This window comes from Carcharhinus amblyrhynchos, chromosome 1 (assembly GCF_965287045.1).
Source record: "Carcharhinus amblyrhynchos chromosome 1, sCarAmb.v2.hapA, whole genome shotgun sequence".
Lineage (NCBI taxonomy): Eukaryota > Metazoa > Chordata > Chondrichthyes > Carcharhiniformes > Carcharhinidae > Carcharhinus > Carcharhinus amblyrhynchos.
This window is the reverse complement of record NC_137324.1, coordinates 57,936,327-57,961,663: the sequence shown is the minus strand read 5'-3', so window position 1 is coordinate 57,961,663 and position 25,337 is coordinate 57,936,327. Positions and strand designations below refer to the sequence as shown.

The 25,337-nt window shown below is 42.3% G+C and overlaps 1 protein-coding gene across 1 annotated transcript; it reads right to left on the bottom strand.

Annotated features, from left to right (window-relative positions):
- Positions 1-15,978: 15,978 nt before the first annotated feature.
- On the bottom strand, positions 15,979-25,124 carry mrps30 (mitochondrial ribosomal protein S30). The gene is made up of 5 exons (XM_080197933.1): positions 24,560-25,124; positions 22,397-22,542; positions 20,033-20,138; positions 19,654-19,830; positions 15,979-17,060 (listed from the first exon to the last, which is right to left on the bottom strand). Exons 1-5 carry the CDS (start codon positions 25,122-25,124, stop codon positions 16,777-16,779), a joined length of 1,278 nt encoding a protein of 425 aa, XP_080054059.1. The 3' UTR covers positions 15,979-16,776.
- Between the last annotated feature and the right edge of the window lie 213 nt (positions 25,125-25,337).

Sequence of the window (25,337 nt, the reverse complement as noted above, 5' to 3'; positions counted from 1 at the left end):
CCAATTGGAGGCCTGTCACCAGTGGTGTGCCGCAGGGCTCGGTACTTGGACCTCTTCTATTTGTGGTATATATTAATGACTTGGAAGAGGGGGTAGGTGGTGTGATCAGCAAATTTGCTGATGACACCAAGATGGTTGGATTGGCGGGTACTGAGGAGCAGTGCCTGGCAATGCAACAGGACATAGACAGGCTGGTAGATTGGGCAGATAGATGGCAAATGGAATTTAATCCGGAGAAATGCGAGGTGATGCACTTTGGCCGGAATAATGTGGAGGGGAGTTATACGATAAAAGGTAGAACTATCCGGAGTATAGATACGCAGAGAGACCTGGGGGTGCAAGTGCATAAGTCCCTGAAGGTGTCGGTACAGGTGCAGAATGTGATGAGGAAAGCGTATGGTATGTTAGCCTTCATAGGAAGAGGTATAGAATATAAGAGTAGGAGTCTGATGTTGCAGTTGTATAGAACGTTGGTTAGGCCTCACTTGGAGTACTGCGTCCAGTTCTGGTCGCCGTACTACCGGAAGGATGTAGAGATCCTGGAGAGAGTGCAGAGGAGATTTACCAGGATGTTGCCTGGTATGGAAGGGCTGTCTTACGAGGAAAGATTGGATGAACTTGGGCTGTTTTCCCTTGAGAGACGTCGGCTGAGGGGGGATCTAATAGAGGTTTATAAGATTATGAAGGGGATAGATAGAGTAAATGGTGGTAAGCTTTTTCCGCTACAAGAAATGGATAGAACGAGGGGTCACGGGCTTAGGGTGAGGGGGGCTAGGTATAAGACAAATATTAGAGGGCAGTTTTTCACGCAAAGGGTAGTGGGGGTGTGGAATGCACTGCCGAGTAAGGTGGTGGAAGCAGGCACGCTAGGGTTGTTTAAGAGTCACTTAGACAGCCATATGAGCGGGCTACATATAGGGGGATATAGTAGGCCTTACTGAACATTGTAGGCTTGGGAATACGTTTTGCCTCGAATGTTAGTCTTTGCCTGTTTAATAATGAATTTTTTTGTCTCCACAGGCATTTAAGTCCAGCAAGGGGCATGCAGGCGGCATGTTGTAGTGGGCTGCTCTTGGATGTTGCTTCGGGAGTTGCCTATTGCTTCATGTCGTTAGTGTGCTTAAACTGGACCATCTCGAGGGCAACATGACAGCTCAGAGACTATCTCTGTTGCTGTGCGGACACATGGATTTGGGCCTGTGTCTGTGGGAGTTTGCACGTTCTCCCCGTGGTTGCGTGGGTTTCCTCCGGGTGCTCCGGTTTCCTCCCACATCCCCCAAAGATGTGCTTTTAGGCTGATTGATTGGGTACTAAAATTGTCCCTAAATTGGACCTCCCTGATCCTCGCACGTTAGGCGTAGACTAAAATCATGAATAGGTCACTGAGATAGTAGGACGGCGGCGCGGGCTCGTTGGGCCGAAGGGCCTGTTTCCCGTGCTGTGTGCTGTGCTGTGTTGTTGTATGCAATTCTGCTGCTTCCTCAATACTACCTGTCCCTCTACATCTTGTCCCTCAAAAGGCTGTGAATCTTTGGCATTAGACCCTAGAGGGTTGTGGACTCTCTATTGTTTACATTTAAGGCTAGAATAATCAGATTTTTCATCTTTCCTGGAATCAAAGGATACGGGGAGCAGGTGGGTAAGTGAATGGCGGCACAGACTCAAGGGGCCGTATAGTCTACTCCTACTTCTAATGTGTTTTTTTGTTCTTATTACCCCCAGCAACTTCAAAATTTTCCTTTTAGCAGAGCTAAGTAATGAAGTCAAACATTTTGGGTGTTATTCAATGTAGAATAAGATGGTTTGATCTGCAAGTTGAGGTTTTAAAAAAATAAGCTTTAACGGGTCAGATAACCTCCTTATATTCATGTTGTGTAGTCACAAGAGATTTTCAGAGAAACAAGTTGTGCTTGTAATCGTATTGATGATAGAAATTTTTGATGATACCATTCATCATGATCTGCAGAATTCTGATTACTAATGCATTTTTCGCAAGTTTTTCTCTGATAAGTTTTTATTTTGATTATTTGCCAATTTCTTTGCTCCTGCCAGTTCTTGGTCTAAGGAGCAGTTAATTTTCTGTACCCAATTTTAATCAATTTATAATCGTAGAAAGATTGCGACATAGAAAAAGGCCACTTGTCTCACTGCATCAGCGTTAATGAAAAGCGAGCTACCCAGCCTAATGCCACCTCCTAAGCATTTGGTCCATAGCCCTGTATGTTGCACATTTGCTGTGCATATCGAGATATCTTTTAACTGAGTTGAGGGTTTCTGCTTCTACCAATCTTCCAGGCTGAGTTCCAGAAGGCTACGAGTCTCAGTGATTTTCATTTCCTCACTTCCCCTCTTATCTTTCTAAGGATTACTAAGTCTATACTTCCTAGTCACTGACCTCTCTGCCAAAGTAAATAGGTTCTTCCCATTCACTCTATCTAGACTCCTCTATTTTGTACATTTCAATCAAATCCCCCTTCAGCCTCCTCTGTTTCCTATCCAATCTTGCCTCATAGCTGCAATTTTCCAGTCCTGGCAACATCCACATAAATCTCCTCTCTGATGCAATGACATCCTTTCTGTAATGAAATGACTGAACTGCACACACTGCTCAAGCTGTGGCCTAACTAATGTTATGTCTAGTTCCAACATTACTTCCCTGCTCTTATATTCTATGTTCGACTAATAAGTTCCATTTTTCCTTTATCAACGAGTCCTGCTACCTCCAGGAATCAGTGGACATTACTCCAAGGTCTCTCAATTCCTCACAGTTTTCTCCCATTTATTGTGTATGTCTTTGCCTTGTCTCCCATTTGAACACTCCAGGTTCTCTGGGTTGAGTTCCTTCATGATGTGGAGATGCCAGCGTTGGACTGGGGTAAACACAGTAAGAAATCTCACAACACCAGGTTAAAGTCCAAAAGGTTTATTTGTAGCAAACACCACTAGCTTTCGGAACTGGCTGTTCCTTCATCAGGTGAGTGGGAGTTCTGATCACAAACAGGGCATACAAAGACACAAACTCACTTTACATGAATAATGATTGGAATGTGAGTCTTTACAGCTAATCAAGTCTTAAAGGTACAGACAATGTGAATAGAGAAAGCATTAAGCACAGGTTAAAGAGATGTGTATTTTTTTCAGACAGGAAAGTTACTGAGATTTTGTATGTCCAGGCAGTTTGTGGGGTTTACAAATAGTGCGACATGAACCCAAGATCCCGGTTGAGGCCATCCTCATGTGCGCGGAACTTGGCTATCACTCTCTGCTCAGAGACTCTGCGCTGTCATGTGTCGCAAAGGCTGACTTCACGAAGATCAGAGGCCGAATGCCCGTGACCACTGAAGTGGTCCCAACAGGAAGAGAACAGTCTTGCCTGGTGATTATCGAGCAGTGTTCATTCACCAATTTCTTGAGATCTTTTAATGCTTTTCTTTTCAGACTTTAAAGCTAAATAATCATATTCACATGACTGAGTGTGCAATTTGAACGGAGATCAAGTTGTTGTGGAAACTGCCCACGCTAAATAAGCATTTTGTTTCTCGTTGCAGTTCGAACCAGCTTTGCAGAACTGTTTTGGGAACCTGTTTTACAATGACAATCATTATTTTTCTGCATCATATTTCAGGATTGTTGGTAGAATTGTACCCCGGATCATCTGTGTTTCAGCAATTAACATAACTTGTCATTTACTGGCACATGAGCAGCACAGTACCCAGCATGAGTCCGGTACATCTGGTGTGATAAGTCAGAGTGTAACAGCCTACAAAGTGAAAACCACGATAGTCTGCGAATGAATCACAAGCCATTTGAGATTTCAAGTACTCCTCCAATGATTTAATAACTCCAGGGCACTATTTCATGTCAGCATATTTTCTGTTACTTTATATAATTAAATATATGATTGAAACTTTGACTAAAGTGGTCATCATATTAGAACAGCAGCTATTAGATCACAGTTAATTCCGCAGTTTGACTGCAGTGAACAGAAACAGCAGCAGGATTCTTGACTTATTGCTACAATGTTTTTTATTAATTCATTCATGGGCATCGTTGGCTAGGCCAGCATTTATTGCACATCCCTAATTGCCTTGGGGGAGGTGATGGTGTGCAGTCTTGAACTGCTGCTGTCCATGTGGTGTAGGTACACCACCTGTTAGGGATTTCCAGGATTTTGACCCAGTGACAGCAAAGGAATGGTGATATATTTCCAAATCAGGATAGTGAGAGCCTTGAAGAGGGAATTCCAAATGGTGTTGTCTCCATGTGCCTGCTGCCCTTGTTTTTCGAGATGGTAGATGCTGCATGTTCAGAATGCTCTATCAAATGAGCCTTGGTGAGTTGTTGCTGTGTACTTCACAGATGGTTCTCACTGCTTTCACTGTGCGTCAGTGGAGGAGGGATTGAATATTTTTGTAAATGGGGTGCTAATCAAGCAAGTTGCTTTGTCCTGGATGGTGTCAAGTTTCTTGAGTCTTGTTGTAGCTGTACAGGTAAGTGAAGCATATTCCATCACACTCCTGACTTGTAGATGGTGACAGGTTTGGAAGAGTCAGGAGCTCAGTTACTCACCACAGGATTCCCAGCCTCTAACCTGCTCTTTTAGCCATAGTATTTATATAGCTAGCCCAGCTCAGTTTCTGATCAATGGTAACCCTTAGGATGTTGATAGGAGATAGAATGTCAAGGGGTAATGGTTAAATTTTCTCTTGTCTGAGATGGTCATTGCCTGGCACTTGTATGGCAGAAATGTTATTTGCCACTTGTCAGCCAAGCTTGGGCACTGACAAGTTCTTTCTGCATTTGGACATGGACTGCTTCAGTATCTGAGAAGTCGCGGATGGTGAAAATATTCGCTGATGGCTGCATAACGCAACTTCTGACTTTATGTTAAAATTAGATCTTGATGAAGCATCTGCAGACAGTTGGGCTTAGGACACAAACCTGAGGAACTTCTGCCACTTTCCTATGTACTGTATGACTCCAACAATTGGAGAGGTTTCACTCCAATTCCCATTGACTCCAGCTTTGCAAGGGCTCCTCAATGCCACGCTTTGTCAAAATGCTGTCTTGATGTCAAGGGCAGTTACTCTCTCCACACTTCTGGAGTTCAGATCAGGGTGACAATTGAAACGAGAAATGATTTTAAACACACAAAATTTAAAAATCAGTCTTTTACTTTTTAGCTTTAGAATGCCAAATACTGCACTGAAAAATAAAGTGCACGACAGCATCTGCAGTGGGATTTAAGCAAAAAGTTGTGGTTTACTCTATTCACTTGAATAACTATAAAAGTTGTACAGGCCATAAGTCACTTTAGCATCCTCAGAAACATACACTTTTTTAAGTGGACCAGAACTTTCATTGGATATTTGCTAGTTCTTCTTACTGATTGTGCCAAGGGATGTTAACTGATGAAAGATCATTGATCTGTACAAATCATTCTTTTTCTCTCAGAAATGCTGGTCAGGATTCTCTGTTCCTGCTGCAGTGAACGGAGATTTGGCTGAGCGCCAAATTCTCCATCGTCACTTGCAGCAGCAGCGGGGTGTAATTGGCCAGGAAATTCCAGCTGCTGCCTGACTTGAATTATCTGTTTTTATTTCCGATTTTCAGCTTTCAGTGATTTGCTTTTAATATAGTAGGTTAGGAGATGCCCAAGTCCTGATGAAAACATACTGGTAACCTATAGCACAACATTATGACTGGTACCCTACCACTTCACCCGCCATGGAATCAGAGTGGGTAAGGATCCGACACCTGAAACCTCCATTGACTTTGGGCAGGAATTTCCGGTCTTGCTCAAGTGAGGTGGTAAAATCCCGCCCTATATATCAGCCAACTTGTGGTGTCATCTTTACCAAAGGTTACTAGGAAGTCAAAACAGATTATCCCTTTGCAAGTTCTATTTTAATCACTGAATTTAGTTAGGATCATGAAGAATTGTCTACTGCTTCTTGATCAGCCCTGCAGTTGTTGGAAATGAGCAATTCGATCCGGGGAATACCGGGCAGCTCAGGCAGAAGAAACTAGCTCAGCACGGAAGGATCTGATCCCAGGGTCAGGCATGGGACCCAGAACAGCAACAGCGTAGGTTAATTTGAGGAGGCTGGAAGAGCCCACAAAAATACCCATGAGCTCTTCTTGAGCAAATTGTAACCTGAACTGCCCTAAAATTGCAAATGGATCCTATGTACATTTGCATTCTAAATAGGCCTACTGTCCGACTCAGATGGTTGCTCTACTGAAGGCCAGGCTGCAGAGACAATAAAAATGAGAAATAATTCTAAAAGCACAAAATTTAAAAATTAGTCTTTTGCTTTTTATTTTCAGAATGCCAAATACTCCACTGAAAGATAAATCCCACAACAGCATCTGCAGTGGGATTTAAGCAGGAAGTTGTGGTTTACACTATTCACTTGAATAACTATAAGAGAGGCCATAAATCATATTAGCATCCTGAAGAACATACACTTTTTTAAGTGAACTTTCATTGGCTACTTACTAGTTCCTCTTATTGCTTTTGTCAAGAGATATCAACTGATGAAAGGTCATTGGTCCGTACAGATCACTCTTTTCCTCTCAGAGAAAATGGCTAATGAGTAAGTAACAAACCATCATTTTAGAGGCGACAGGAAAGAAACCTCAAAATCTAGCGAAACGAGTTAAGCAGTTTTGGTGCTGTGTTTGGATCACTGCATCCCCTGGAAAAGGAAAAAGGGTGACTGGCACACTGCAATAAAAATACAGCAAAAATATTTTCATCCATTTTATTCAGCTGTTGTAGAATGGGAGTTAGTGCACTGTGATTTATAGCCAAAAATAAAGTGACAAATAAAAAGGGGGGATATAGATTAGATTAAGGCTGATAACCAGAATAAGCTGTGAACTTGAAATCAAAGGCTAAACGCATCAACATTTCCTTGCTTAGGCGGCCAGTTTCAAAACAGCAAAAATGAAAAGTTCTCAATAACATACACTTAACCAGAATCAATATTTTATCACAAATTTTGATAAACCAAAAAATGAACATGTAATTTTGTGTTACATAAATGTAATTTGCAATGTTGGTGCCAGCAGTGCAATTGCTGGTAAGATATTACCTTGTCTTTCAAAAACACAAACATAGACAGAAAGCAGAACCAGGCACAACGTGTTACTGAAGATCGCAGCTTGATGTTATATTCTTGCAGCATAAACACAAAGTACTTAGTGCGTCATTAAAGGCAGGTGATACCTGTATTTTCCAAGGTATTAGTTGGCACATTCATTGTTTTTGCAAGTTCATAGTCTTGCAGCTGCTTACTTGCTTATTGCTCAATTATCGAACTAAACTAATATTTACAGTTGCACATCAAACAATTTTGGCAATAACTTATTTATAGTCATCCTTTCATAAGTGAAATACAAATAAAGTACATTTTTGATTTTAAAGATGATTGTTTTTAATGTCTTACAAAAGAACACAAAAACTGTACCCTGCAAACCTGGACAAGTTTCATGCATCAACTTATTTACAATCTATATCGAATGGAAGAAAAATCATTTCTGTTTCAAATGTTCTTAACTGGTCTATGTCACTATCTTGCTAGCAATTTCTAAGAAAGCGTTTATTCCATGATGAATTCAATGCATTCTATGCCTGTTTTGAGCAAGAGATCAGCGAAAGCATGCACGCTACCCCAGAAGTCTCAGATGAATCTGTATCCGAGGTCAATATTGCAGACATCAGAGCATCCTTCTCAAAAGTCAACCCATGGAAAGCAATTAGACCGAATAGGGTACCCGGACAAGCATTCAAATCCTGCATAGATCAGCTGGCAGGGGTATTCACAAACATCTTTAACCTCTCATAACACCAATCTGAGATTCCGATCTACTTCAAGACGATGACATTCATTCTGATACCAAAGAAAAGCCAAGCAGCGTGCCTTAATGACGATCGTCCAGTGGCTCTGATACCCATCATGCTGAAGTGCTTCAAAAAGTTAGTCACAATTCAAACAATTCTGGTCTCCCGGATTGCCTGGATCCACTACAGTTCACCAATCACTGCAACAGGTCCACACCAGACACCATCTCCCTGGCCCTACACTCAATCCTGGAACACCTAGATAACAAAGACACCTATGCCAGATGCCTGTTTATTGACAACAGTTCAGCCTTCAACACCATTATTCCTACAAAACTCACCTTCAAATTCCATGCCCTGGGGCTCGGCTCCTCCCTCTGCGACTGGATCCTAGACTTTCTAACTCACAGACCGCAATCAGTAAGGATAGGTGACACCTCCTCCACAATCACTGGTGCCCCACAAGGCTGTGTCCTAAGGCCCTTATACACCTATGACTGTGTGGCCAAATACCCTTCAACTCGATTTTCAAGTTTGTTGATGATACCATCGTAGTGGGCCAGATCTCAAACAATGATGAGACGGAGTACAGGAAAGAGATAAGAGAACCTAGTGAACTGATGTGACAATGGTATCACTCTCTCAATGTCAACAAAATGAAGGAAATAGTCATCAACTTCAGGGAGTGTAGTAGAGGACATGCCCCTGTCTACATCAACAGGGGTGAAGTGGAAATGGTGGAGAGCTTCACATTTTTAGGTGTCCAGATCACCAACAACCAGTCCTGGTCTCACCACGCCGATGCTATAGTTAAGAAAGCCGACCAACACCTTTACTTTCTCAGGAGGCGAAGGAAATTTGGCATGTCCACTACGACTCTCACCAACTTTTACAGATGCAGCACAGAAAGCATTCTTTCTGGTTGTATCACAGCTTGGTATGGCTCCTGCTCTGTCCAAGACCACAATAAACTAGAAAGGGTCATGAATGAAGCTGTCCTTCACACAAACCAGCCTCCCATTCACTGAATCTTTTTACATTTCTTGCTGACTTGAAAAAGCAGCCAGCATAATCAAGGACCCCATGCACCCCTGACATACTGTAGTCCACCTTCTTCCAACAGGAAAAAGAAACAAAAGTCGAAGGACATGTACCATTGACTCAAGAACAGCTTCTTCCCTCCTACCATCAGATTTCTGAATGGACCTACCTCAGATTAAATTGATCTTTGTCTACATCATTGTCATGTCTGTAACACTACATTCTGAACTCTCTTCTTTCCTTCTCTATGTACAATATGAGTTGCCTGTGTAGCGTGCAAGAAACAATAATTTTCACTGTATACTAATACATGTGACAATAATAAATCAAATCAAACACTTTGGCGTCTTCAGCGTGCGCTATTTTTTAAACACACCATGAAAAGTTTATTGTATGACATATCCAAAATAGTGGTATACCTAGATGATGATTTAATAACAGGGGCTTCCCTAGAAGAGCACTTGGCAAACCTCGAAGAGGTGCTCAAGAGATTCAAAGAGTCTGGATACAACTTAAAAGAGAGAAGTGCATCTTTCAGGACCACATTGTCACTTACCTTGGACTTAAAGTTGATGAAAAAGGCCTACACCCTCTTGAAGAAAAAGTAAAAGTTATAAAGGAAGCACCAGCACCTAGACATTTGTCAGAATTGAAATCTTTTTTGGGCATGGTCAATTATTATGGCTACTTTAAACCAAATCTATCAACATTACTGGCATCATTAAACCTGCTTTTAAAAATATATCAACACTGATATTGGAGAGATTCATAAAAAGCTTTTGAGAATATTAAATTTGCTTCAGAGTCCATTTTGACCCCTCAAAAAATCTTAATGTGTGATGCTTCACCCTCACACATTGGCATAGGGGCAGTTCTATCTTATAGAATTGAAGATGGTGTAGAACGGCCCAATGCTTTTATATCAAAAACCTTAACAAATGCCAAGCGAAAGTACTCCCAAATTGAGAAAGGGCCATTTACAGAGTTCAAAAATTCCATCAATATGTTTACAAGAATCACTTTGTGATCAGCACAGATTACAAATCACTTATAGGTTTTGCAAAAACAAGCCTATTCCTTATTGCATCAGTCTGAGTCCAACGATGAGCTTTACTTCCAGCAGCATCCAACACAAACCAGATACCATAATACTGAGTGCAGATACCCTGACTTACTTTCCATTACCGCAATAAAAATTACCACCAAAATTACCAGACGTGATAGAGGCAGAGGGATGAAGGGTGAGGGGGTGCGGGAATGGCTTTGCTGGTCAGTGAAAATGTTGCAGCAGTGCTCAGGCAGGACAGATTAGAGGGCTTGGAATGTATTTTCACACCTTTACCTTGTTTGCAAATATGCCAAATGAATTGGGCACGACGATGGGTTAGGAAATGGGGGGATATTTTAACTACCTGTATGGTGAAGATCAGAGTGGTCGGCTTTGTATGGAACCAAAAGAAATGAGGGAGATATTAAATGGGTTTTTTACATCCGTATTTACTAAGGAAACTGGCATGGAGTCTACGGAAATAAGACAAACAAGTAAGGAGGTCATGAAACCTATACAGATTAAAGGGAAGGAGGTGCTTGCTGTCTTGAGACAAATCAGAGTAGATAAATCCCCAGGACCAGACAGGGTATTCCCTCGGACCTTGAAGGAGACGAGTGTTGAAATTGCAGGAGCCCTGGCAGATGTATTTAAAATGCCCGTATCCACAGGTGAAGTGCCGGATGATTGGAGGATAGCTCATGTTGTTCCGTTGTTTGAAAAAGGCTCAAAAAGTAATCTGGGAAATTTTAGGCTGGTAAGTTTGACGTCAGTAGTAGGTAAATTATTGGAAGGAGTACTAAGAGATAGGATTTACAAATACTTGGATGGACAGGGACTTATTAGGAAGAGTCAACATGGCTTTGTGTGTGGTAGATCATGTTTAACCAATCTATTAGAGTTTTTCGAGGAGGTTACCTCAGAAGTGGATGAAGGGAAGGCAGTGGATGTTGTCTACATGGACTTCAGTAAGGCCTTTGACAAGGTCCCGCATGGGAGGTTAGTTAGGAAGGTTCAATCGCTGGGTATACATGGAGAGGTAGTAAATTGGATTAAACATTGGCTCAATGGAAGAAGCCAACGAGTGGTAGTGGAGGATTGCTTCTCTGAGTGGACTAGTGGTGCGCCACAGGGATCCATTGTTGTTTGTCATCTATAGCAATGATCTGGATGATACTGTGGTAAATTGGATCAGCAAATTTGATTGGAGGAGTAGTGAACAGTGGGGAAGGTTTTCAAAGCTTGCAGAGGGATCTGGACCAGCTAGAAAAATTGGCTGAAAAATGGCAGATAGAGTTTAATGCAGACAAGTGTGAGGTATTGCACTTTGGAAGGACAAACCAAGGTAGAACATACAACGTAAATGGTAGGACACTGAAGAGTGTAGTAGAACAGAGGGATCTGGGAGTACAGATACATAATTCCCTAAAAGTGGCGTCACAGGTAGATAGGGTCGTAAAGAGTGCTTTTGAGACATTGGCCTTTATAAATCAAAGTATTGAGTATAAGAGTTGGAATGTTATGGTGAGGTTGTATAAGACATTGGTGAGGCCGAATTTAGAGTATTGTGCGCAATTTTGGTCACCTAATTACAAGAAGGATATTAATAAGGTTGAAAGAGTGCAGAGAAGGTTTGAAAGGATGTTGCTGTGACTTGAGAAACTGAGTTACAGAGAAAGTTTGAATAGGTAGGACTTTATTCCCTGGAGCGTAGAAGAATGAGGGGAGATTTGATATACCCAATGATGATGGGTATCATTGAATGAATGCATGCAGACTTTTTCCACTGAGGCTAGGGTAGAAAAAAACTACAGAACACAGGTTAAGGGTGAAGGGGGAAAAGTTTAAAGGGAATATTAGGGGGGGACTTCTTCACACAGAGAGTGGTGGGAGTGTGGAATGAGCTGCCAGATGAAGTGGTAAATGCGGGCTCACTTTTAACATTTAAGAAAATCTTGGACAGATACATGGATGAGAGGGGTGTGGAGGGATATGGTCCAGGTGCAGGTGAGTGGGACAAGGCAGAAAAATGGTTCGGGATACCCAAGAAGGGCCAAAAGCCTGTTTCTGTGCAGTAGTGTTCTATGGTTCTAATACAAGAAATAGTGTTAGCTATTGTCAAAGCAAATTCTGAATTACTCAAGAGACCCAATCCTGTTCAGAGTAAAGTGGATGATTTTCCATGGATGGCACTTCTTCATGTCAGACCCATTCAAACCTTTCCAACTCTGCAAAGACAAACTGAGCTGTGAGAACGGTGTGTTAGTGTGGGGGTCTAGAAGAGTAGTTCCTGGCCCAGCAAGACAATGTTACTGCAGGAATTACACAATGCTCGCTCAGGTCAGACTAAAATGAAAATGCTTACAAGAAGTTACATTTGGTGGCGAAGCATTGATAAAAATACTTAAGTTAGTAAGGCGTTGTGATCAATGCCAATTGCAATAGTACTGTCTCCTTCAGCTTACTTGCACCCATGGGAGTGGTATGGCTGACCTTCAGCGTGGTTACATGTAGATTGCACAGGTCATTTTATGGGCACTACGTTCCTAATAATTGTTGCTGCCTATTCCAAGTGGCTTGATATTCATAAAATGAAAATGTTATTGGCAATGATTGAAAAGCTATGACAAACTTTTGCTACACGTAGCCTGCCAGTTTTGGTCTCCAATAATGGCACTGCCTTTACAGGAGAAGAGTTTCAGTACTTTATGAAAAATAATGGAACAGAACACATGTCCATGGCACACTTGAATTGTTTAACAGAAGCAGCTGTTCGGGTGGTCTAGTCAGTGATGAAAGATCAGTCAGACACACCATTACGATTGAATGTTGCTAGATTCCTTCTCAGTTACAGGACAACACCACACATCACTACAGGAGTTTCCCCCACAGAACTACTAATGGGGAGGCAACGCCACATAAAAATTGACCTGTGTTTCCAAATTTAGCAAGGAGAGTGGAAATGAAACGAGGTATACAAAAGGATACCACGATTCTGTTAAGGGTGATAGGTCATTCGAAGTAAATGAATTAGTGCTCGTCAGGAAACTTCTAAGTTTAGCCCAGGCTGGGTTCCTGGGAAATTCATAACAAAACAGGCCTGTATCTTATCTGATTAATCTCCAAGGTAGACCACATAAGGAAAAGAGAAACTAACACAATAGAGAATCCAGAAGCATCAATCAATATTCTTCCAATGGTTCCGAGTTTAGTGGCACTGCTTATTTTGGAGGATGGCTCTCATTTTATTCCCACGGGAAATGGAGATGTTTGCACTTGTGAACCTCCTGAAACTGCAAATCACCTGACTCAAGACATTGTAACTTCAGCTGAGGCAAAGAACTGAAACATTATCAAAGAATTCCAGCCTTCTGATACATGGAAATTTTGAGACTGTACTCTATTACTGAACAATTTTTGTTTGTAATGAACTTAAAGGGGAAGGCAGAAGCGGTAGCATAGCACAACATGATATGCAGCTGTTCAGCATGAAGTCGAGAGCATGGAGGAATAGTCGAGTGCAGATCCAAGAATGCAGAACAGTAATTGAACCTGAGTCCAAACAGATGGTGTGGCGGTTAGAAAGCAGTGGTTAGTTCTGACATTTGACCCACAGGAGTTGAAGAACAAGAAGGTCTTTGTTGTCCTCCCTTTATTGCTTCAAATAAAGAATTACTTTAACCTGAGTAATTCTCAATTATTACATATGCCATAAGTGTCACAATCAGCTTGGTAAAACATTGGGCTAATGAAGCTGTGTTCACCATCATTGGGTGTTTGTCAGCCAGAAATGATTTTTATCATAATTGTCAATTTCAACAGTTGTTGTTCTGTTACCAGTAGCAATGTTTAATTCATCTCACAGAGAAAATGAGATTCATCAAAAATATACGTCAAAGGGGTATTCAGTTTAGTCTGACAATGCTCCTGCATAGCATTTCTAGACAGGTTACTACATTAAAAGTGCTATATGATTACAAGTGTTTGTTATTGTACCATAATATCAAAATAGTGCTGTTGACTAATTCTCCATTTCAGTATGACATATTTGTAACAGGCCTCAAGTTATGAGCCTGCTTTTAAGGTTGACGAGTCTGAAACTTTAAAATCTTTCTTCATATTACACTACTCTGGCACTTGTACTGTTCCCTATTCTGCATCCAGATCTCATTTCCTTACCAATGCTGACAACTTAATATAGTGCTCAAGAAATGGCCTGACCAAAGCACGTGTCTTCAGATTTACACCCTTAATATGGCTTTATTGATTGCAGCTCCTCAATTACAAATCCATGGCTCTATGTCCCATGCGCACCACTTCCTGAGGCATTATGAACAAGAACTTGATCTGAAACCTGTATCTGCTTCGATGAGAGGTGCAAACGCTTAAATACAAAAGTAAACTAATAACTTTACTATTTTCTGATTATTCTGTTGGATGCACCCCCTCAAATGAAGAACACCCCTAGAAACTTGGTATTGGAACTTGTGCAGCTGTCCCGTCAGATTGCAGATGTGTAAAGGAACTGCAAGCAATTGAGTGCATATCCTTAGGTTTCAGAGAGGGCCACTGTCTGCAGTGACAGAAGGGGAGTGGAGTTAACATGCCTAAAAAACAAATGCTGTCTTAAAATTATATCACTCATAGGCCTTTTAAGGCTTCCAACAGTGGATACATTTCATCCCATTAAACTGTCAGCGAATCTGAACAATTAGTTGGGAAAATAGGGGTAAAGAGATAGTAGAAGCACTATAACATTCCAAAATTCTTTAGATTCTGAACAGTCCCAGTAGATTGGAAATGAGTAAATGGAACACAGTCCATGATGAAAGGAGACAGAAAACACGAGCCAGTTAGCCATCAGTCATTAGGAAAATGCTGGAATTAAGGAGGTCTCAACAAGAATTTTTTGAGGATGTTTTGAGCGGCACAAAGGAGGACCCAACCATGTGGTGTACTTGGTTTCTAAAAGGCATTTAATAGGTGCCACACGAATAGGTCAAAGGTCCTCAACACAGAATAATATATTAACATGGATGGAGGACTTGTTAATGGACAGAAGTCAGAGTAGTGTTCTGAATATGTAATTTTGCGATACACAAGTTTTCGGAATACAACTTAGTTTGTGGATTGAAATGTTTAAATACAAGAAATTAAAACTTCAGGCATGAGAAGCTGATAAAGCCAAAAGTAATTGCAATTCAAAGGTTTACTTAATAAAGTCAGTTGAAGTGGACAAACACTGTAATGGATGACTCCTTTCTGAGTCTTTGTGGAAGCTAGGACTGGAATTTAACTGGCCTGCGCACAACGGGAATCAGAATGGACGAGGGGCCCAGCGAGCTGCTGTCAATTTTCCTCGGGTGGGATTTTATGGTTTCCTGGCAAGCAAGGCCATAAAATTCTATCCTAGATGTCTACAGTTGCCTTCATAAGGGATTTAGTTATAAGAACCCCAGAATCGAAGTATTTTGAAGCTCAAATTAATTAGTTTCAACCTCTATCCAGGATATCCCAGATATACCTCTCTGCTGTGGGGATAAACTGCAAGAAGTTTTTTTTTCCTCCGTTTTGGGTTTGTGTGTGTGAAGTTTCACAGAAACAGTCAGCCAGCTAGGAAGCAGCTTTGAGACAGCCAATTGAAGACTGGGTCCAGAGCTGCAAAGCAGCCATAGGCCATGAGCAGAGCAGGCTATAAGAAATCAGGAATACTCTGAATTTGGAATCACTAAGAATACTGTGTGCCTGGGCTTGAGCTATTGAACGAGAGAACTGGAAGCTGCCTAGCCTAATGTTAGTGGAAGGTCCACAAGAAACCTCATACCTCAGAGAACTGCAGAAAGACTGAATAGCATCAAAGTGAATTCCTGGATGTTATTTATAGCACACCTTCGTTTAATCCCAGAAGAAACAAAAGAACACTCAAGATCGTGAAAACTATAGAGGAACTCTTGGGTGGAAATAAAAATAGCACAGGAAGTGATCCCTTGAGATTTTCAGCCTTAAAGAGCAAGTGTTTATGAAATAAAGTAGTCAGGAGAAATTGTACAGTAATGGTTTTTATTTAAAACATGAAATATTGTGGCTTCATTATTTAGCAGATAACTGGGAGTTTCTATTTGTGTTTTTTTTAAGTTGGTGGTCTTCACAAAACAAAAGGATAATAAGAGATAAATTGCCATTTTCAAGATGGCAGGGGTGCAAAGGATCAATTATGCAGTGTGAACTATTTATGACCTGCATTAAGTGCTTAGACGAAGACAAGGGTAATAGATCCAAACTTCCTCATGATTCAAAACAAGTGCAAATGTTATTTACTCATCTCTAACTTTCTTTTGAGAAAATCATGATGAGCTGCCTGAACCCTGACAGCCCATGTATTGGTGATACATCCATAGTATTGTTAAGAAAGGCATTCCAGGATTTTGACCCAGGACAGTGTTCCCATATATCAGCTGCCCTTGTCCTTCTAGGTGGTAGAGATCATGGGTTTGGAAGGTTCTGTCAAAGAAGTCACATGGATTACCGCATGTGCATCTTGTAGATGGTGCACAATGCTGCCACTTTGCATCAATAGTGGAGGAGTGGATGAGGTGCCAATCAGATGGACTGCTTTGTTTTGGATAGTGTTGAACTTCCCGTTGACAAAGGGAGAACAGCCTTTGCCTAAAAAAATTCCATCTAAGCAATGCGGGGAAATTTCAGAAGAATGTATTTGAGGCAGTTTAAACTGAACATATAATTAGTTTTTGAAACCCCATACATATATATGTAATATGTGTACTCAAATATATGTTACAACATTTAAATTATTTTCAAATTTACAAGAGATTTGAATTCAGCTAATGCTACTTTTCATTGATTCTGGTCTGTTGAGCAGGAAGCGAACAAGTAGACTCAGGACATCATCACTGAAGCCTCTCACATTGTCTCCTTCAATATCCTCATATAGACGCATACTTTCTGTTCCCCAACAAATGTTCTTGCGATGATTATGCTGGTCTGCCCCAGAAGACAGAGCTAGAGTGTTTAACTGATAGCAAAAGAAGGAGAAAAAAATTCCATCTGTAATTACAGCTTGGGAGACGAATGGTCGGGTTACATCTGCCTCACTCCAGAAACCTGAAATAGCAAAAGAATTAAATTATCAGTTTGAGAAAACGTACACAATACACAAAATACACAATGGGCAATTATGCTCTCAAAGCCCCAAAAAAGTCCAAGAAAATTCTTCCAACACTGGAAGTGGTGCATTATTGCTGTTTGACAAGTTACTTGGCTCAAGGGCCATTAGGGATGGCAATAAGTGCTAGCTTGCCATGATGTTGGCATCCCATGAAAGAATTTTTTAAAATGCGAAATTGCTTATATTGAGCAGCTGTATCCACAGATCAGTGTCATTTAGAGATAGGTATGCTACATTTAATGGTAATCCTACCACTATTTATAAACTGAATTGTCGCAGACTTTTTAAATGAACAGATCAAACGTTCGTTTGCAGTTATTTCCCAGATGTTTAGATAATTTAGAAATCCTCAATGATCAATGTTAAATTGGTATTATAATTTAACTGTAGCTTCCTATTATTGATTCAGCATTTTTGATGGTAAATTTAAGGTTCGTTCCAAAACCTTGGTGGCACAGTGGTTAGCACTGCTAATTAACAACCAGTAAATAGTGTAACAGTACAATCCTAACTATAGAAAGAATCAAAAGAAGCACTGATGATAACAAGTTTGTGCTTTCAGAATCTGGACAGAAAAAAGAATGAATATTATTTTAAAAGAACTTCTAGGACATTCACATGTTCAGAACAGCAGCTCCAACATACATATCTAAAGATTCCATATTCAATTAATTACAAAATCTCTTGAATGTTTTCAAGCACAAACTTGGCTTCCACTTCCTTTAGCTTGTAAATTGATTCCTCTATTCTCATGCAAAATGATTTAGTCATTTAAGAACATAAGAAATAGGAGCAGGAGTAGGCCATCTAGCCCTTCGAGCCTGCCCCGCCATTCAGTAAGATCATGGCTGATCTGTCGTGGCTCAGTTCCACATTCCCGCCCTCTCCCCATAACCCTTAATCCCCTCTCTTATCAAAGACCCATCAACCCGCGTCTTAAAAATATTTAGCGAGGCAGCTTCCGCCACTTCAACGGGCAGAGAATTCCAGAGATTCACCACCCTTTGAGTGAAGAAGTTCCTCCTCAACTCCATTCTAAACCGCCCCCCCTTTATCTTGAGGCTGTGCCCCCTAGTCCTACTGTCTTTTTTGAGCGGGAAGAGTCTCTCCACCTCTATCCTATCCATCCCATTCATCATCTTATACGTCTCAATGAGATCTCCCCTCATTCTTCTAAACTCTAACGAGTACAAGCCTAGTTTATTCAGCCTCTCCTCATAGCTCAACCCCCTCAACTCTGGTATCAGCCTAGTAAACCTCCTCTGCACTCTCTCCAAGGCCAAAATATCTTTGCGCAGGTGCGGCGCCCAAAACTGCAGCTGCAGCCTCACCAACGCCCTATACAGCTGCAGCAAGACCTCCCTACTTTTATATTCAATCCCCCTCGCTATGAAGGCCAGCATCCCATTCGCCTTCCTGACCACCTGCAAGCTGGGTTTTTGCGACTCATGCACAAGGACCCCGAGGTCCCTCTGCACCGTCGCCTGCTGCAGTTTTTCGCCACGTAAGTAATAGTCCTTCCTACCATTCTTCCTACCAAAGTGGACCACCTCACACTTGCCAACATTAAATTCCATTTGCCATTTCCTGGCCCATTCACCCAGCCTATCTAGATCCTTCTGCAGACTCTCCACACCCTCTGCACAATTTGCCGTTCCCCCAATCTCGGTGTCATCAGCAAATTTCGACACCCTACACTCGGTTCCCTCCTCCAGATCATCTATATAAATGGTAAAAAGCTGAGGCCCCAGCACCGACCCCTGGGGCACTCCACTAGTCACCATCCGCCAATCCGAATAGCACCCGTTGACCCCCACTCTCTGCCTCCTATTTGACAACCAATCCTCTATCCACGCTAACACCCTACCCCCAACTCCACGTCCCTCGACCTTTTGCAATAACCTCTTGTGAGGTACTTTGTCAAACGCCTTCTGAAAATCCAGAAAGACCACATCCACTGGCTCTCCTCTATCCACCGCCCTAGACACATCCTCATAGAACTCCAGTAAATTTGTCAGACACGACTTCCCTTTAATGAAACCATGCTGCGTCCGCTCTATCAAGCAATTGCCTTCAAGATGCCTCGCAATTTCCTCCTTAATGACGGATCCTAACATTTTACCTACCACAGACGTTAAACTAACCGGCCTATAATTCCCGCCTTTTGCCTGGCACCCTTCTTAAACAACGGCGTAACATTAGCTGTTTTCCAATCTTCCGGCACCTCCCCAGAATCCAGCGACGTCTGGAAAATAACTACCAAGGCATCCACTATCACCTCCGCCTTTAGTGATTAATTATCATATTTGCCAGTGAAAGAATTGAAATGTTGCTTTGTACATTAAGCTTCATCAGTTAAATCAGCAAAGACCTGTAGCAACTAGTTTGCTTAACTGAATGAGATAGTTAACTCAAGGATTCACAAAAAAAAGGAAAATAAGCAAAGCAGGGTTTCACAAGGGGAAAAGAAATAAGAGCACATATTATACAAACTAGCCCTTTAAGCTTTGATGAATTACGCTGCCTAACCTTGATACATTGCCTGTGCTCCAGTCCAAGCAAACAAACTTGCAATGCCATTGGCACGCAAACGCACTTCAATCTGGTCAGACAGGTTGTCTTTTATTAGTTTTTCTCGTCTCAATTTATCAGAAGCAAAGTGAAACTGGGTATGCCCAAAGCAAGAAGAATCGGCAATCTTTGAACCTGTAAAGAAAAGGCATATAAGTATGGTTTTCTACAAGGTCATAGTAAAATGAAATACAATACGGTAATTCAGCTGAATTCTACTTCCCACACCCAAACAAGCTGTGGTACAACATTTACTTTCATAAAATATTCAATTACACAAATCTTAATGGTGAAAAAAAAAGTAAATACGTATCCACAAATCCATTTCCCATCTTACCAATGAAAATATTGTTGTCATACTGCCGTTGAAATAATGGAAGCCGACTTGGTTCAAGTTGAATAACTGGAACATTTTCAGGGATCGAATGTTCTAAGGGCACAAACTAGGAAGACAAACAGGCTGAATTTTAAAAATGCCTCTTTTTCAAGTTAACAACTAACTTTTAAGGACCCACTTCTAACAGTAAAGGAAATCTCAAAATTGTGGCCAATATTTAATGCTCTTTAACTGTACAAACAGACAGATTATCTCATTATCACATTGCTGTCTGTGTGCAAATTAACTGTGATTCCTATACGATAACAGTGACTGTACTACAAAAGTACTTAATTGGGTGTAAACTGCTTTAGGATGCCTGAGGGGCTTTCAAATGTGCTACAAAAATGCAAGCTTGCCTTCTTTCCCTGAGTGTGTTTATACTGCAGTGCAGGATGAATCTTAAAAAAACAAAGAAGAAAGCAAAGTGGGGATATAAGAAAGTTATGGCTGGTAAAAGTAGGGAAAATCCCAAGATATTCCATAAGTACGTCAACGGGAAGAGGATAACCAAGAAAAGAATAGGGCAATTAGGGTTCAAGGGGACAATCTGTGAGTGGCCAGAGGACATTGGTAGTGTTAAACCAATACTTCACAGCTCTCTTCATCCAAGAGAATGAGGATGAAGGGAGAGAGACTGCAAAGTCCTTGAGCAAATTGACATAAAGAGGAAAAAGTGTTGCCAGACTTACAAGTGGACAAATCCCTGGGTCCGGATGAACTGTGTCCCAGGCTGTTGTGGGAGGCAGAGAGGAGATTGCAAGGGCTCTGACCCAAATTTTTATTTCCTCCCTGGCCACGAGGGAAGTGCTAGAGGACTGGAGAACAGCTAATTTGGTTCCACTAAAGATAAGCTAGGGAACTACAGATTAGTATATGGAAACTGTTGGAGAAAATTCTGTTTATCTCCACATGGAGAGGCAAGGTTTGACTGGGATAGTGAGCATCATCAGAGGGAAATTATGCCTGACAAATTTGACTGAATTTTTTGAGGTGACGAGGTGTGTAGATGAGGGCAGTGCAATTGATGTAGTTTTTCAACAATGGTTTTCAACAAAGCCTTTGACAAGGTTCCACATAGGAGACATAAGGGAGGGAAATGCACATGGGATGCAGGGTATTTAATAAAAGTAGGTTCAAAAGTGGCTCAGTTGTAGCAGATAGAGGGTGATGACAGAAAGCTGCTTTAGTGACTGGAAGCGTGTGCGTGTGTTGGGGAGGTGAAGGGGGGTTTGGATTAGTATGTTTGCGGATGACAAAGATTGGCCAGGTGGTTAATAGTGAGGTTGGGTGTCTTGGGCTGCAAATATATAGATGGGATGGTCAAATGGGCAGAGAAGTGGCAGATGGAATTTAATCCTGAAAACCGAGAGGTGATAGACTTTGGAAAGAGTAATTTGACAAGGAAATATTCAATGAATGGCATGATTTGCCCACAGATCTCAAAGTAGAAGGGCATGTTAGTAGGATGGTGAAAAAGGCTTATGGGACACTTTACTTTTTCAATCGAAGCAATTCAAAAACAGGAAGTTATATTGGAGTTGTATTGGACTTTGGTGAGGCCACAGCTAGAATATTGAGAGCAGTTCTGGTCACCACATAATAGGAAGGATGTGATTGCATTGCAGGAGCCACACTAGGGTGCTGCCTGTAATGGAATATTTCAATCATGAAGAGAAGTTGGATAGGCTTGGGTTGTTTTCATTGGAGCAGATAGGCAACCTGACTGAGGTGTACAAGATTATGAGGGACATGAACAGAGTGGATAAGAGGTAACTGTTCCTCTTATTTGAAGGATCAGTCACAAGGGGGCACAGGTTCAAGGTAAGGAGCAGGCGGTTTAAGGGGGATACAAGGAAAAACTTATTTACCCACATGGTGGTGATGGTCTTGAACGTGCTGCCTGGGAGGATAGTAGAGATGAGTTGCCTCACATTCTTTAAGAAGTACCTGGATGAGCATTTAGCACATTATAACATTCAAGGCTATGGGCCACGTGTTATTTAATGGGATTAGATGGGAGGTTAGGAGTTTCTCATGTGTCAGTGCAAACTTGATGGACCAACAGGCCTCTTCTGCACTGAATGATTCTATGGTCTATGTGAATCATTGAATTAGAACAGAGTTGTATTGCAGTATATATTTTACAAAAATAAGCTTTTGTAGGAAAATGAAACAGCCTACAATGTCCTAATATAATGCTGCAGCAAACTCAGGCAACATGACCAAAAAAGGTTGATGCTAGCATCAGCTGACTGAATGCAGGAAACTTCTGGATACAGAAGATGCCTTCAAATCCTTCAGCTGTCTTTATTGAACTGTTACCTCAGGGAGCTGTTCAGCAATCCGAATTTGGCAGTAAGGTTTGTCATCAATCTGGAAACGAATAGGATCTACTCGCCCTTTCCGATGCCCTCGAGGAACAGTTCGCTCACCCCGCAACCAGTAAAAGTTAACTTCTGCTTCATAATCTGAAACAAGAAGAAAGATATTCTTTAAAGCAATGCATAAATGCTCAAGATTTGATTCTTTAGCTGTATCTAGTTACTCTGTTAAATGTTAAAGCTATTCCAGCACAACTAAAAGACTAGCTCCACCGGGCAATGTGGAAAATTGCTCAAGTATGTCCTGTACACTAAAAACAGAACAAATCCAATCCAGCAAATTACCACCCCACCAGTCAAACCTTGATCATCAGTCAAGAATGGAACAGGTCATCAAGTGCTAACAAGCAGCAAGAACCTTCTCACTGATGCTCAGTTTCAGTTCTGCCAGAGCCACTCTGCTTCTGACCTCATTACATCAAACATGGACAAAATACCTGAATTTCAGAGGTGAGGCAAGAGTGATTACCCTTGACTCAAGGCAGCATTTGACCTAGTGTGGCATTAAGGAGCCCCAGCAAAATTGGAATCAAGGGAAAACCTTCCAATGGTTGGAGTCATGTCCAACATAAATTAAGATAGTTGCACTGGTTGGAGGTTAATTATTCACCTCCAAGACATCACTTAGGAGTTCCTCAGGGTAACATCCTAGGCCCACCTATCTTCAATTGCTTCATTAATGACCTTCTTTCCATCATATCAGAGTTGGGATGTTTGCTGATGATTGCAGAATGTTCAGCACCATTTACAACTCTTCAGATACTGAAGCAGTCCATGTCCAAATAGCTCCAGACAATATCCAAGCTTTGGCTGACAAGTGGCAGTAACATTTACATCAAGCAATGACCATCTCCAACAAGAGATGATCTAACCATTGCCCCTTGACATTCAAGGCATTATCATCACTGAATCCTTCACTGTCTGGAGATTATTATTAACCAGAAACTGAACTGGACTAGCCACATAAATACTGTGTCTAAGTATAAGTCAGAGATCGGAATCCTGAAGTGGGTAGCTCACCTCCTGCTTTTCTACAGCCAATCCACCACCTACAAGGCACAAGTCAGGAGTGTGATAGAATACTCTCCAATTGCCTCAACGAGTGCACCTCCAACAACACTTAAGAAGTTCAGCACCATCCAAGACAAAGCAGCCCACTTGTTTGGTAACCTATCCGCAAACACTGACGCCCTCCACAACTGATGCACATCGACAGCAGTGTGTTGTATCTACAAGATGCACTGCCAGAACTCACCAAAGATCCTTAAATAGCAACTTCCAAACAAGCAACCACTGGAAGGACAAAGGCAGCAGAAATATGGGAACAATACCACCTGGAAGTTCCCCTCCAAGCCACTCAGATACTGACTTGGAAATATATTGCCATTCCTTCACGATCACTATGTCAATATTGGGTAACTTCCTCCCAACAACATGTTGATCGTACCGACACTTTATGAACTGCAACAGTTCAAGAAGGCAGCTCACCACCACCTTCTGAAAGGCAATTGGAGATGAGCATTAAATGCTGCCCTAACTAGCAACAGACAGTTTCTAACCTGCTCTTGTAACTACTGTATTTATACCTCTTTTCCAGTTCAATTTCTGGCCATCAGTAAACCCTAGGATGTGGCATTAAGGAACCCCAGCAAAATTGGAATCAATGGGAATCAAGGGAAAACCTTCCAATGGTTGGAGTCACGTCTAACACAAATGAAGATAGTTGTACTGGTTGGAGGTTAATTATTGGAGGGTTGTGTTATCGGCCTTTTTTTTGGCCAAGATCAAGTGTGGGGTCAAGCCCGGGTGCAATGCCTTATCTTGCCTGCTTGGTTCTTGCTTATGTCTCTTGTGGAGACATCCAACCTAGCTCAGTTTTTGGAGCAAGCATAGAAATGGATTCAAGGTCTGCCTGGGGTCACTCTGAGCATTGGCTTTGTAACTTTAAGAATGGAGTAAAATGTTTTTAAAGAGTTGTGCTGACAAAGTGTGGCCCCGGGTAACGGTGCAGACTGGCTGAAAAGGGATTATTGTGCACCTCTCAGGCCGGTGAGGAGGATTAGCAACTGCTGGAAAGTCTCCGGGACAGAGGGCGGTTCCTTACCCAGGGAGGAGGCTCTGAGCAGCGGGTTCTCCGCTGCCAGGGCGCTGATCAGCCGCGGCACCAAGTTGCCGAGCAGCGGCAGCACCGTCTGCTCCCTCTCCCGGTACAGGAAGGGCCGCCGCCGCTTCACGTAGAAATTCTCCTGCAAAAGGGACTCGCAGACCAGCGACTTGATCTGGCCGAGCTCCGGGCCCGCGGCGGCGGTGGTGCTGAGGCGGCCGGGCAGTCCCGGCACGAAGGCGGTCTTGGTGAAGCTCTGGTACCAGCGGTCCGCCCCGATGGACAGCGTCTGCGGATACACCACGTACTTGAGCCGCTGGAGGCGGGTCAGCAGCGCGATCTTCTCGGCCGCCGAGGGGGAGTCGTGAACCCGCTGGTAAAACTCCTGCAGCCGCCGCCGCTGAGCCGACTTGCTCTTGGCGGTTCTGGAGGGCAGGACAGGCGGGTACCGGGGGCCCGGGCTCACCGCCGGCTCGGTGCTCAATCCCGCGCGCCCCACTCCCAACCGCCAGCCACCATTCAAACCCACCGCGCGCACCAAGCGCCACCGGCTGCGCGCCGCCATCTTTCCTGGGGGCTTAGGGCAGCGGCGCTCACACAGCGACTGGACGGTCCAATCAAAATCCACACAGAGACTGGACGGTCCAATCAAAATCCACACAGAGAGTGGACTGTCCAATTAAAAGCCACGCAGTGACTGGACTGTCCAATCAAAATCCGCACAGAGACTGGACGGTCCAATCAAAATCCGCACAGAGACTGGACGGTCCAATCAAAA